This window comes from Musa acuminata, chromosome BXJ1-1 (genome assembly GCF_036884655.1).
Source record: "Musa acuminata AAA Group cultivar baxijiao chromosome BXJ1-1, Cavendish_Baxijiao_AAA, whole genome shotgun sequence".
NCBI classification, from domain to species: domain Eukaryota; kingdom Viridiplantae; phylum Streptophyta; class Magnoliopsida; order Zingiberales; family Musaceae; genus Musa; species Musa acuminata.
The window spans coordinates 16,114,573-16,128,161 of record NC_088327.1 but is presented as its reverse complement, the minus strand read 5'-3'; the positions used below and the strand labels follow the sequence as shown (position 1 = coordinate 16,128,161).

Here is a 13,589-nt window from a genome sequence, read left to right as displayed (position 1 = left end):
TCTTGGGCAGTGTGCATGAAGTCCATTTTACCACACTGCCCCTGCGTCATGCGCTTTCTATTTCTGGGACCGTTAAATGACTGCCAAACTGTCACGGACAAACTTCGAAACAGGGTGTTTGATATAATGCTTATGTATGTCCGTGTCGTTTGGCATGTTCATACCTTGTACAGCAGGTAGAGGGGCGGCCGAAGGCTTAATAGTCCCATGTTAGTTGGGTTGGTGGCCTCTTTAGGCTTGTAAATAAAGGTTGTGTCATGTGGACACGTTCGAGAGCTTTTCGGTCTGTAATGGACCATTTTACCCTTTGTTGTGCCACTGTTCAGAGCTTGTAAAGTCTGTTTGTAATTTGCATTGTCTATGAAGTGTTTTTCGGACATGTCTGCTTGTGGATCCCGATTGAGGCGTTCTTTTTAACCCGTTCTCTCTTTGATTGGTCCTAAGGGACAATGGGGGGCTTCGGGGAGGCTGACCTTTGCGGACGGACGCGCGAGGGTGCCGCACGACTTAGGCAAAACCAGCTAAGTCCGTGTCATATAGTATCAGAGCAGGACAAGCACTCATAGAAACACTTGACATGCAAACGTGGGGGACCTAGCGGGGCTGCGTTGAGGGCAGTCAGCACACGCGCGACCGTTTGAGGGAAAACGGGCATGGAGATGTAAGGAAAAGAGTCGCTCAGAGGAGCGGGCATCTGAGATTGGCATTCAGAGGAATGGCCAACCCTTCGCGCAAGAGGCACCACGAGAACAGGCAAGCTTGGAAGAATTTGGAGCGCACAAAGGTTGGGATGGCTGAGTTTGAGCTACGGCTCAACGTTGACAACTATACTTGATGGTGCTCTAGGCAAGCGAGGCGCTTGGCAAGAATGAGACCATGCAAGGTGGAATGAGTTGCTCAACGACCAAAAAAGTTATGCAAAGCTCACAGAGGTGAGGGGAATTGCTAACTCGAAGAATTTGGTACTCATGCATGGGCTTGTATGCGGACGACAGAATGTTCGTGGCCATCCCAAGGCGACCGAGACTCGGCGCCATGGAGCATTGAAACTTTCTCTTCGGCATGCGAAGGATACGTCCGGAGGAGGCTGAAGTGTGCAACGAGTTCAGCATGTTGCTAGTCCTTGAGGGGTGTAGCGGTGGCTGTATTGACGTGGAGGCGCAATCTAGCAAGTGCGTTTGCAAGAGGCAGAACAATGCACAGTTTGTTCAGCAGATCGGAGTAGTCCAAGGGGATGGTGGTCTCCGAAACGAAGAGAGATGTTTCTCCAACGGGACAGTTATCCAGGAGGGATAAGTTTCGGCTCTCCAGAGGGAGAATCATGTGAGACGGACTTCACATGTTGAGGAGGAAGTACCTCACAAACAACAACTCCACGAAGCTCAATGGACCGAGCAAGCAGCGAGGAGTTGTCGTATGATCTCGCTTGAGAGAATGCATTGGTGGATGCATTGCGAGATCAAGTGGGGGAGCGACCCAAAGCAACTTAAATGAAGGCACACTTGGAGTCGATGTGGAGATCGGACTCAAGGGAGGGCTGACCCGTGGAATGGTGGGCACGAGGGCCGCCATCGACTCAATGCAAAAACGAGGAGCGGAGCAACTTGGGCGTAACTTGGCGAAGTACCCAAGCCGCATGAAGGGAGCCAGCATAGAAGTTGGAACGTGGAGCAGAGGCACAGGGCTTTCCTTAGACAGAGGTCAAGGACATGAACTCTTGCAGAGGCAATAGTAGGATCATGTTGTTCCATGGGTCCTTCATTCTGACGGAGCGGACTCATCTTGTATGGTGCCAAAGACGAAGGGAGCTTCGGGGCACATGCACCTTATCTCGGAGAAGCATTTGATGGAGGAACTAAGGCGACTCAATTTGTGGAGGCGAAGTTGGGTTCAGAAGGCCTTAGCACGGGGCAAGAGGACGCAGAGGCGGGTACTCTTGAAGAATATGCCACAGTGTTGCCATTCAAGTTGCCATGAAGGAAGCAGTGCGCAGCGGAGATTGTGCTGGTAGGGGTAGAGGCCCAGGATCTAGGCAATGGTGCACAAATTACAGCGAAGTCGGTGGACTTCGGGAGCTACTAGGCGACGGACTGTCCTAGAGCGGTGCTTCATCTAGGTGTGACCCAAGAGTGGGTGGATGAAGGTCGATTGCCAAAGGAGCGAACAAAATCGAAGGTGGAGGAGACCCTGCGATGTGTTGGCAGAGGCCACACATGGAGGGTTTACAATTCGAGTTTATTCCACAAGGATCAGAATGCAATGGAGATGTCACCAGGAGGCGACATGGTGCAGCGGATCGTGGTGGAACAGTTCGTGGAAATGCGATACACACAACAGCGTCCCGTGAGGGATGAGATCATATGGAGGTATGATCGGGAGCTACTGGGAGCTCCGCTTTGGTGAACAACACGACGGCAAGAAGGGCTATGGATTCAAGGAGTGAAGGCCATGGTACCGCAGAGGCGGGTCTTCCGGGCGTGCACCAAATTTTGCATCGGATGAAAACCTTGGTCATCAGCATATGGGGGTTGGGTTCCACCAAGGGAAAAGTTCGAATGCAAGTACCAGTGAGTCCCATGGGAGGGACTTGATCATGCAGAGGTATGATCGAAGCAGCTGGAGAGTTGGACTGCTCCAGAGCTTATATTCGCTTAAGGGAGCCCGGCAAGTCAGAGGACAAGGCCGAGTAAGCGAACGTTGCTACCAAGGAAGCTAAGGAGAACAGAATCGATGCAAACCCTACAACGTGATGACAGAGGCCATGCATGGGAGTTGCAGTCTGTCTTTCCATCGACCAAACAGACTGCTTAGAGAACACAGAGGTGTTGAAGCAGGGGGTCGAAAGGGGCGAGGAAGCGACGACGAGTCCAGAGGGACTTAACTACCCAAAATCAAGCATCAGTCAGAATGGAGGTGGACTCAGAGGAGTGCCACGGAGACATATCTACTGATCGTGAAGAAAAGGGATACAGATGCGAGGAGACGGATAGTAGGACCATGGGCATGGCAGCGCCATGGTACCGCAGAGGCGGGACTTCCGTGAAAGTCATTGATCCCTTGCTCTCATGGAGGGAGAGCGCTTGGTCGTGAAAGGGGCCGAGGAGGTGGAGTATGCAGAGGCAATCTCCAAGTACCGAGACAAGGCTAAAGGGCAGAGGCCAAGAAACTTCGTAAGACCGGTGTCAACAAGTTTCTCATCAAGATAGTCGTAAGTGAAGGACTTCGGGTCATGCAAGAGTGCACAACCAAGGAACGAAGCAAGCAGTACGCGGTGCTGTACCTTTGCTACTCAGTGGAGTAGGCGGCAGGGTTGATGGAGAAGACGGTATAATCCCAGAGGCGACCTTATCTATCAGAGAATTACTCCAAGTTGGGGTGAAAACTTCCTGCATTCCAGAAGTTCAATGGCATTGAGAAGGTGAATCACAGTAGCTAACTCAACGCAAGGAGTGCAAACACTTCAAGTGCTTCAGAAGTGTGAGCAAAGAGCAGGCGAAGGCCAGTAACCAGCTCGATGCATGAAGTACAACCTCGAGGAGGCGGGCGAAGTCAAGTAACCTTTGCCTTCTCAACTCTTAAGAGAATGGGCGAAACCGAGTACCCCAGTTCTCTTATCTATCCAGCAGAGGAGCTCTGCACAAGTTCAAAGACCCTTCGAAGATAATGGAAGATAATAGTTGTCAAATCCTCACCAACGGTGATCAGTGCTACTGAGAGTAGATTGTCCACTTCATTTCCCAACGAAATGCCAATCGAAAGCGGAAGTGATGCGAACCTACTTGGAAGTGACAACTAACTGAAAGAAGAGTCAATGAGCAGATTTTGTGGAGGAAGGACCCAAAACTTCAGAAGTTTGCGAGGCGATGCTCGTTAAAGCTCCAACAAGCATCCACCCAGTTCAAGCAGCATGTGGAAATTTTGAGAAACTGGCGCAGTAAGAATGGTCTTGTCCTTCATTTGGTGGATCCGCAGGAATCAACGAGGATCAACACAACTCAGCCAACCCCACACCAGAGTCAGAGTCATTGGCGAGTTGAAGCAGCATGGCGGATCAAAGGTTCGACTACTTAAAAACAGCAGCGGAGAGTAGCTGGGAGCCAAGAGGCGCATTGCAGCTGGAGCAGAAGATTGAAGACTCAGCAAAGGCGAAGAGTTGCAGTGTTCACAAAGGCTTCGACGAGGACGTCGAAGGGATAAGTGGGGGAGAATGTCACGGACAAACTTCGAAACAGGGTGTTTGATATAATGCTTATGTATGTCCGTGTCGTTTGGCATGTTCATGCCTTGTACAGCAGGTAGAGGGGCGGCCGAAGGCTTAATAGTCCCATGTTAGTTGGGTTGGTGGCCTCTTTAGGCTTGTAAATAAAGGTTGTGTCACGTGGACACGTTCGAGAGCTTTTCGATCTGTAATGGACCATTTTACCCTTTGTTGTGCCACTGTTCAGAGCTTGTAAAGTCTGTTTGTAATTTGCATTGTCTATGAAGTGTTTTTCGGACATGTCTGCTTGTGGATCCCGATTGAGGCGTTCTTTTTAACCCGTTCTCTCTTTGATTGGTCCTAAGGGACAATGGGGGGCTTCGGGGAGGCTGACCTTTGCGGACGGACGCGCGAGGGTGCCGCACGACTTAGGCAAAACCAGCTAAGTCCGTATCAAAACGATAAAAGGGTTTCTTTTTGGCCGATCGACACGGGAGAAAGGGGTGAATCGTAGGGGTAGTCGTGTCATTTGATTCGTCCAATGTTTGTGTGCTGAAGAAGAAGAAGAGCTGGGCGTTTCGTTATTCTCGGCAGCTGTGGAGGTGCAATATTGGTAATTCAACATTTAGCTTGGGACATGGCCTTTTTTGAGCATGAAGTAATTTTGGAAAAAATATTATAATAAACCAATAAATTAATATTTGCAAAATAGGAAATACTACTCAAAGAAATATATGGGTTGGATGATACGATGACATGTATTATATATATAAATTTAGGTAATTTACTTAGAAGAATCTCCACTCATTATCTGAAGGTGCACTTGTATTAAATTCTTCATTGTGAATCTTAACTTTATCCTCCTGTTTTAATTATTTTTTTTAATTTAAATTTTTTTTTTTCCTCCATCTCCTCCTCTTCTTTCTTTGAGTATAAGGAATCAATTTAATCGAGTTGGATGACATATTTATTCATTCAATAGAGAGACACATAAAAACCAACTAGTTGATTGTTTTTTTTTTTGGATAAATTATATTACATTTTTTTATATGAGCATTAAGACAGGATTTTTTTAAAAAAAGTTTTTTTTTTTGAAATTCCAATAATGCATCTATTGTTGCTTGTTGCATAAATTCCATCATTTTACTTAAAACGATATGAATACCTAAAATCTACATGTCTTGCATTTTTCTACATGCTGTCAACTTGGTTTAATTTGAAATTATGCATTCAGATAAATTTTTTATTAATTAAATTAATTAATATTTAATATATATATATATATATATATAATATTTAATATTTAATATTTCGATCATTCAATATTTGATTCTTTGGTAAGTGAGTTTGGTACATCATTATTATCATCATATAAATGTTTAAATATAAAAATTATTAAAAGAATTTTTGAATCCTCGACTTTTTGCTAGGTGGGTCTGAGACATTATCATGAAACCAATATTTTAGATGTATAGAATATATTTTGATGATTAAATTTGATACATGTTATTAGAATCACGAAACAGAAATCTCAACCCACCACCCACTTGTGATGGTTTATGAAAAGAGCCATCCATATGTGTTAAGCTTGTAACGGAGGAGACTATTCTATTACCCCCCTTAGATATGAAAGAAGGAATATAATCGAAGTTATATATACAATCAAGACTCTCAGGGTCACGGCATCATGCTTTGCTTGTTGAGATCACTTCCTTCCTTGAGCTAGTGAGTGAATCCATGTGTTAAAAGTGAATGTTCAGCGTACAGATATCTAATAGGTGATCAGACTACAGAACTGAAGGAGCACTCAAAAAACAAGTGATCTGTGGTGGATAATTTATGCAGTATGAGTTTCCTACAAAGCAAAACATAAGACACGCAGGATGGCTGGGACTTTTCGTGACAACTGAAGTGAAGAACACTTTAGGGGTTCAGAAACCTGTTTTTTTTCTCTCACATCAGATGTGAGACCAAATAAACATTAATACCATCAATCCTTATCTTTTTTTCTTTTTTCCATTTGGTTTCTCAAAGAAATGGCACAGCAGAATACGGAAATCATTGTGCTATTTTTACTGGTACAAGGCAAAGAAAATTCAAATGTTTTTTATTGTGTAACTTTACATGGTGAAGTCAGCATGACTCGATTTGATCCCAAGAATACAAGGTGCAAAGAAAATTCAAATATTTTTTATCGTATAACTTTATGTCGTGGAGTCAGCGTGGCTTGGTTCGATTCTAAGAATATAATATCGTCCACGTGGTTTCTTGAGAGGAGGGGGTCGGTGCCAAGTTGGGTCGGAGCACCATAAATTGGGTCAACTCGAGGTAGAGCAAAGGGTCGGCTCTTCTATGTTGGGCTCTTCCGTGTCGAACTTCTGCACACAGGCCAAAATTAAAATGGGGATTCTCGACTCAATCCCTCCGAAGCTTATGTCAATATGAGGAGTTGAGGATATTGTGAGTGTTTGAGGTTCGATCCCTTGGCGCTGGCCAGGGAGCGCTGGCTAGGAAGTTAGTTTTTATATCTATAGTTGAGGGTTGATCATACATGATTCGTTAATGGCCATCGATGTCGTAAGCTATTGACGTCGCAAGCGATTGACTTGTACGCTCGATGCTATGCGAGTCGACTTGCACGATTCCGCATGTGTGGTACCGTACCACCATATTAGGTTCCGGTGATGTACGGATACTATATCAGTTTCGAGGTGTCACATCAACTATGGGGTGACTGTTAACTGTTGTCACATGGGCAGTATTAGAATATGCCCCGTCACTTTTTTATTTACATAAGCAAGCATTATGATGCTATTTTAGAGTTGGGAAAACACTGCTACAGCTGCAGAGAACAGCACCTAATAATCTCTTCATTCTTCTTCATCTGTTACTTACTGACAAGAAACCGTGTCTACTACGTATAACATCAGCTACTTAGTCCGTATGATTTGCTCATGTGATGCTAGTTTTGGTTTGGTGTCATATTCCTCCTCGTTCACAGGTTGATGGATTTTAATCACATATATAGATATTACTTTCTCTTTTGGAAACAAGAAAAAGAAAGCCTTTTTTAGCTGTTGTGCTTTTTGACTTTTGCCATCAGATCAGATGATGCACAACAAGACATGAGAAGAAAACACATGAGAAATCTCGAGACTTTTAAAGTTAAGAAGAAGAAGACATCGATGAATGACAAATAAAGAATTGTTATTAGTTGCCATGCCAACTTCGGAACCATCATCAGATTACAACACTGTTAGATTAGAATGAGATCTACTGCTACTGCAAAAGCAAGCAAGACGTACCTCTGGAAGCCAAGGAGAACAAGCTCATCTCCTTCCCATTCCCTACTGATACCAACAAAGCTCGAATGCTTATGAATGATGATATCTGTTGTTACTTGGGTGAGTTCATCGCCTGAGTTATGTCCTGAAAGATCTTAAGCCTCTTCCCCATCTTCCCCTCACACAAAGCTGGACTACTCTTGCTGTTGTTAGCATCTGCTTTCTCATCTGCAAGAACAGGAGCCAAAACTGCAGCCACGATCGCCTCGTCGAATGCGTTGTTGTCCGGCAACTCCGGCCACTTATCCACCGTCTCCTCCACCGAGGTACAGCTTCTACCACTCATTTCTCCCTCTGCGGCGACCTTGGCCTGTGAAGCCTTCTCCGGCGCCTGCCCTGACCTTGTCCTCTTCAGATTTCCCAGAGGATCATGGTCTTTCATCAGCTTCGAAGAAAAAAATGGCGGCGCGTCGATGTTGAGTGCATTGCCCGACGTGAGCTCCGGTTTTATGTTGCTGCTCGTCCTGTTCAGGCTGTCGACGTTCTCGTCGGAAAATTGGTCTCGAGGCGGCGGCGGTAGCATCAGGTAATCGACGCACGGCTGCGGCTGCCATATGGAAGCGGAACCCGTGAAGGCCTCGAAGAGCCAATTCTGATCGAATCGGCCGTGGCCGCTGTAGCCCGAGAGTTTGGCTTCGAGGTCACGGAGCATCTCCTGCGCTCTTTCGAAGGCCTTGAGGTGCGAGTCCGCTCCCCGTACGCTGTCGACCACCGCGGGTCTCACCCGCTTCAGCGTCTCTTTGGCCTCCGCGATGCGCCCTTGCTTCATCAAGCAGATGCCGAGGTTGCACATCTTGTTGTTGTCGGGGCCGATGACGAGCGCTCTCCGGTAGGCAGCCTCGGCTTCCACGAAGTTGTCCTTCTGCATCAGAGCCCAGCCCAAGTTCCCCTGCAGCCACCACACATCGCACTGCGTCAGTATGTGCCTCTCGTCTTCTCCATGGACGAAAGAGACGAGTGCTCACCAGAAGCCTCGTCGCTTCTTGCTCCACCGTGACTTGGAACTTCCTCCCCTGCGATCGGGCAGTCTTAGTGCGCTTCCCATTGAAGGCGAGCCCCTGTTGGATGAGCTGCAACTTTCGCCTCAAGAGAGAAATTTGATCGTCCAGTCTCCCACACCTCTGCCGAAAGCGTCATCGACAACCCAATTTAGTCTGCTCATTCGATCCCAGACAAGGAAATGGGAATTCAAGAGGAGTCCGAGGTGTGACCTTGTACAAGTCCAACAGGATGTTATCGAGGGACTCCTGAGCCTGGTCCGAGCACCTGCTCCGCAGCGACCTGATCGCCTCGATCGCCTCCTCCGCCCGGTTCTGCTGCTTCATGACGATGGCCATGTCCTTGAGGGCGCTGTCGACGCGGTCGCCGGCGTTGATGGCCGCCCAGAACAGCGCGATCGCCTTCTCGGGGTCCTTATCGACCAGCTGACGGATCCATCGCAAGAGATGAGCAGGGAACTAACAGGGGGAGAAGAGACCGATCGATCTCTACGAAAGGCGAACTCACCTGAACCCGCTTGGCTCTGACGTAAGGGGTGTCGCCGACGGGGACCTTGTGGGCGACATGGAAGGGATCGGACCGACTACTCATGATGGGTTTGATGGGCGAGCAAGGGGCTGACTTGGATTGCGTGATGCAGGTGAGAGCCGCATTAGCATTCCATGCCTCGTGCATCATCTTCCTCTTCTTCTTGACCACAACAATGTCGATGAGGATCAGAGGAAGAAGAAGCGTGCTTGCTTCGATCGGTGGGTTAAGGGGAGAGAGTTTGGCGTTGGAGACGAAGAGGAAGTGTGGTGTTATTTGGGGCGCTTAGTCGACCGTTGCTCGAGATAGCCGTTTGAAATATAGCCGTTGGAGGGTAAACACTGGGTTGGAAACGAGAATTAATTAATGGTCGCCGGTTGTTATTATGGCCGAATCACCCTCGAAAGCCATCAGGGCTGATGTGACCGAATCACCCGACACGCGGACACGATCGCGACAGCCCTCCATTGCTGAGAAACACGAAGAGATCGTTAAGGATTGCAAGGGTTGGGTTAATAATGAAGTAGGATAAAGCAAAATATATCGAATTGGGTTATTGGTGTGGAAAAAATATTAGGTAAATCTATGATGATTTATTAGATATTCCAGCTAAATATTGGGCATTCATCTTTATTTGGAAAACAATTATTAGGTAAATGATAATTATGGTGATTTATTAGGTGTTCATCTTTATTTTAAAACATATATTAGTTAAATCTAGGATGGTTTCACATCCACAACAAAATAATTTTTTATGCCACACGATGTACTGCTTTTTCTTTTGTTTTTTGTTCTTCTTGGATTTTGTACATTATATAAAAGAAGATTCATATAAATACTTCTAAATAGTTGAGACTTTATGATAATAGTTTTGAGGAGCAGGTGTTTTGATATCTATGCAATCTCCTCCTACATAGATATGAGCATGGTTCAATCTAAATCTAAATCTAAATCGAACTTGATTAATAATTTAACATTTTCAAACTAAATCGAAACTAAAATCATACTATCACAAACAAATCTATAAATAAGATGTTTGATGCAACCTCATTTTAATTGATTTTTATGATCATCTTAGTCTTATAAACGTATGTTATGTGCAGTCATCACGTAAAGATAAAATTATCCAAAAATAAAATATCTAAGCAATCATTTTGAAAATTTTTTAACTCTATAAAGTGATACAAAGTGTCAATCAGTATGATACTCTCGAGGTGACAGATAAGTTTTTTAAATATTATTTAAAGTTAGTTTGTTGTCTTATTTCATAGTAGTATTATATGAGCGTGCGAGTATTTATGATGATTTTTTATCTTGACAAATCATCTTAAATATTTTATTGTATGATTATTCAAAACTTACAAAGTCTATATTATATTAACTATCATATGTTTGCTAAGATATTTATTTGTGGGATTCTGAGTTAAACGTAGTTTATCTTTTCGCTCGTAAATTCTTAAGAGATTATTTGAGGTCGTAAAAAACTTAATCCTTTTTGAACAACACTTAAGAGTATCGATTTAAACAAAACCAATTAAATCTATGTTGAATTTAAATTGAGATCGAACCAAACCTACTCCAACGTATCAGCATCAGTTTCTCTGTTAATATACTACGTAATCACCAGTATTTACTTAAAATCTGCATATTGTCAACACGAAAAAGAACTTTTCAGCTTGCACCGAAGAATGCAATGGAAGGGCTTCACGGGGACGTTGATGCCACCTCGGGTCATGGACATTTTGTCTTTCTTGGCACGTCCATTGCCATCCTTATCCGTAAGCTCGGAGTTGGAGCTATCTGCAGGCGATCATGGAGGCTGGAAGGCGATGTGGTGGATAACTACGAGCCCATGTGTGGTGGGGAAACCTCTCCTGAGACACTCCAGATAACGATGAGAGAGAGAAAGAAAGAGAGAGAGAGAGAGAGAGAGAGAGAGAGAGAGGGGAAGGGCAAATCCACCCACACCCTCACGCCCTTCCTAACTCCACTCCCACTTGCTTGCAACCAAGACTTGCACCACGAGGCCATGGGGGCAGGGAAAGTGAATGGTGAACCAAATCATTCTAAGCTCTCTTTACCCACCACCTCCACCTCCACCTCCACCACCGCCACACCTCCCCTTCTTTCTCTCCCTCCCCCGTGATGAAGAAAGAGATGGTGGCCAACAGTAGGCAGGCAACAGTCCCTGTGGGGGGAAAGGAGGAAGAGAGAATTCCAAGACAAGCTTCTACCTAATGCCAAGGACACACACCAAAATATCCCCCCTAAAGTTAGCCATCCCCAGTCTGTCTGATGTGTGCCATTACCTGCATCATGTCTCCTTCTTCCTGCGACTCAACTCCACTGACATCTAATCAGGTTAGAAAGAAACGCATAGCTCACACTCAGTTCGTCTCAACATAATACTGCTGCCACTATTGGGCGACCAACCAAGCCAAATTGCTGTGATGCGAGCCATATGTTGCACATGGAATCTGGTGGGTGGCCCTCACACCGTCCCTCCCTCCCCCCTAATAGTCTCATCATCCACTGTACATCATTGCTACTGAGCTGAGTTGTTGCGGCTGTAGATTCTTGAAGCAAAGGGTGACTCTCTCTCTCTCTCTCTCACGCACAGGACATCCACTGTGGGCTTCTGCGGCCTTTACACCTACCGACCTTTTGGGGGCGGCCACGGGCAGCAAGCAATGATGGGGTGGGTGCCTTTTGAAGCTGGTAACTGCACGGGAGTGATGTCATCATGGCTCGTGAGGAGGAGGCCTACCATGCCGTCCAATTCCTCTCCCCCGCTTCTTTACCAATCATCCAACCTTTTCCTCACCAACTTTGCCTCTAGAAGACCGTCCACGGCAGTCAAATGCTTATAAATCTCCATATCCTTCTTCTCCGAGAGGATAAGATATGTAAATGGATAGAGAGATTTACGGCAAAGGCGGAGCTTAGTGAGATAGCCATTGATGGGGAGGTCCCCGTGCTGCGAGAAAGCGCACACCAACAAGGGGGCGTGGACCAAGGAGGAGGACGACCGGCTCATCGCCTACATCCGAGCTCACGGGGAGGGGTGCTGGCGCTCGCTGCCCAAGGCCGCCGGCCTCCTCCGCTGCGGCAAGAGCTGCCGACTCCGCTGGATCAACTACCTCCGGCCCGACCTCAAGCGCGGCAACTTCACGGAGGAGGAGGACGAGCTCATCATCAAGCTCCACAGCCTCCTCGGCAACAAGTAAGCCTCCTCCTGCCACGTCCACCACGCGAGAATACCACCTGAACGCCTTCCTCGTGTCGACTGCAGGTGGTCACTGATCGCTGCGCGGCTTCCCGGGAGGACGGACAACGAGATCAAGAACTACTGGAACACCCACATCAGGAGGAAGCTGCTGAGCAGGGGAGTGGATCCCGTCACTCACCGCCCGATCAACGGCCATGGTTCCGATACAGCCACCCATTTCGAGAGGAAGGCTGCTGCGATTGGCTTCGGACCAGACCAGGAGTCGGACAAGATCAGTAGCAGCGAGGAGTCGTCGGCGTGGCAGCAGCGGCAGCCCAAGTGGCCGGACCTCAATCTGGAGCTATGTATAAGCCCTCCTTCCCAACAGCAACAACCTATAGAGCCCGTTGATGGAGGGGGAGAGCAACCGCAAAGCCTGTGCTTTAGCTGCGGCGCTGCCGTGGGGTCGCAGAAGCGCCACAAGGAGTGCAAGTGCAGAGACCTCATTGGCCTCAGCACTGGAATGCTGGACTACAGAAACCCGTAGAACTCCCAGAGAAGAGAATGTACTCGAAGAATCCTCCATTTCTTGGTGTGTGTGTGTCTGCGTGCGCGCATGTATATCTACAGGTATACTAGGCAGGTTTCTACCATGGTGGCATTGTCGTGGATGCCTGTCATCTCTTTGTCGATGAATGAAGCTATTAAATATTGGCATCTCAACTCTTGTTTTAGGCTCTTTCCAAAGATCCTACCTTTCGTTTCTTGAGATATGAGATCAACAAGCGTATAAAGTAGGATCTGATAATAGATTTGGTCTGCAGTGGGGTGAGGCTTTCTGTAAAGTGCTGTGTACTATTAACCCATCTCATAATTGGAACCAATCAATCTAAGAATCCATGTGAGATAGATATTTAACCTGTTAAGCCATTAATCTGTGATGGATTCACCAGGCAACATGTGCTGTCTCTGTCTTCCTCCTTGATGCCTGGGGTCATGATGGGCCTGGAGAGGATGGCACCATGAATGAGAGAGGTTGGTGATGAGGAGCTCCTGTCATTTGGTTGTTCCATCGGGTCAACAAGTTCTTATCTGAGTTATGAACATGTGGGGTGGGGGGGGGGGGGGGGGGGGGTTGGCATTGCAATATTACCAGACCAATGAGTCATCGAATTCTCTCTCTTTCTTCTTGTTGAAGAAGACGACTAGGAATTCCCAGTGGGATGTTCATATCGAGACAGCCCTTCTCCCTCGATGCAATAATGAGATGCCAACTTACGGAGGCTTTGCTTTTGAGGTAGAATAAAAGATG

The 13,589-nt window shown here is 46.6% G+C and overlaps 2 protein-coding genes across 2 annotated transcripts; one reads left to right on the top strand and one right to left on the bottom strand.

Annotated features, from left to right (window-relative positions):
- Nucleotides 1-7,380: 7,380 nt before the first annotated feature.
- On the bottom strand, nt 7,381-9,431 carry LOC135676314 (protein POLLENLESS 3-LIKE 2-like). The gene is made up of 4 exons (XM_065187350.1): nt 9,049-9,431; nt 8,754-8,966; nt 8,508-8,663; nt 7,381-8,431 (listed from the first exon to the last, which is right to left on the bottom strand). Exons 1-4 carry the CDS (start codon nt 9,217-9,219, stop codon nt 7,595-7,597), a joined length of 1,377 nt encoding a protein of 458 aa, XP_065043422.1. The 5' UTR covers nt 9,220-9,431; the 3' UTR covers nt 7,381-7,594.
- A 1,578-nt stretch (nt 9,432-11,009) lies between these two features.
- LOC135586362 (myb-related protein 308-like) lies at nt 11,010-13,000 on the top strand. Its single transcript, XM_065187338.1, has 3 exons — nt 11,010-11,549; nt 11,690-12,292; nt 12,362-13,000. Exons 2-3 carry the CDS (start codon nt 12,030-12,032, stop codon nt 12,822-12,824), a joined length of 726 nt encoding a protein of 241 aa, XP_065043410.1. The 5' UTR covers nt 11,010-11,549; nt 11,690-12,029; the 3' UTR covers nt 12,825-13,000.
- Nucleotides 13,001-13,589: the final 589 nt, after the last annotated feature.

Excerpts from the sequence above, each read along its gene's own strand:
- LOC135676314 (XM_065187350.1), bottom strand. The coding sequence starts at position 9,219 with ATGATGCACGAGGCATGGAATGCTAATGCGGCTCTCACCTGCATCACG. Across the intron at positions 8,664-8,753 it reads TCCTGTTGGACTTGTACAAG|AGGTGTGGGAGACTGGACGA; the intron begins GTCACACCTCGG and ends CGCTTTCGGCAG. Across the intron at positions 8,432-8,507 it reads AAGAAGCGACGAGGCTTCTG|GGGAACTTGGGCTGGGCTCT; the intron begins GTGAGCACTCGT and ends TGGTGGCTGCAG.
- LOC135586362 (XM_065187338.1), top strand. The coding sequence starts at position 12,030 with ATGGGGAGGTCCCCGTGCTGCGAGAAAGCGCACACCAACAAGGGGGCG. Across the intron at positions 12,293-12,361 it reads CACAGCCTCCTCGGCAACAA|GTGGTCACTGATCGCTGCGC; the intron begins GTAAGCCTCCTC and ends TGTCGACTGCAG.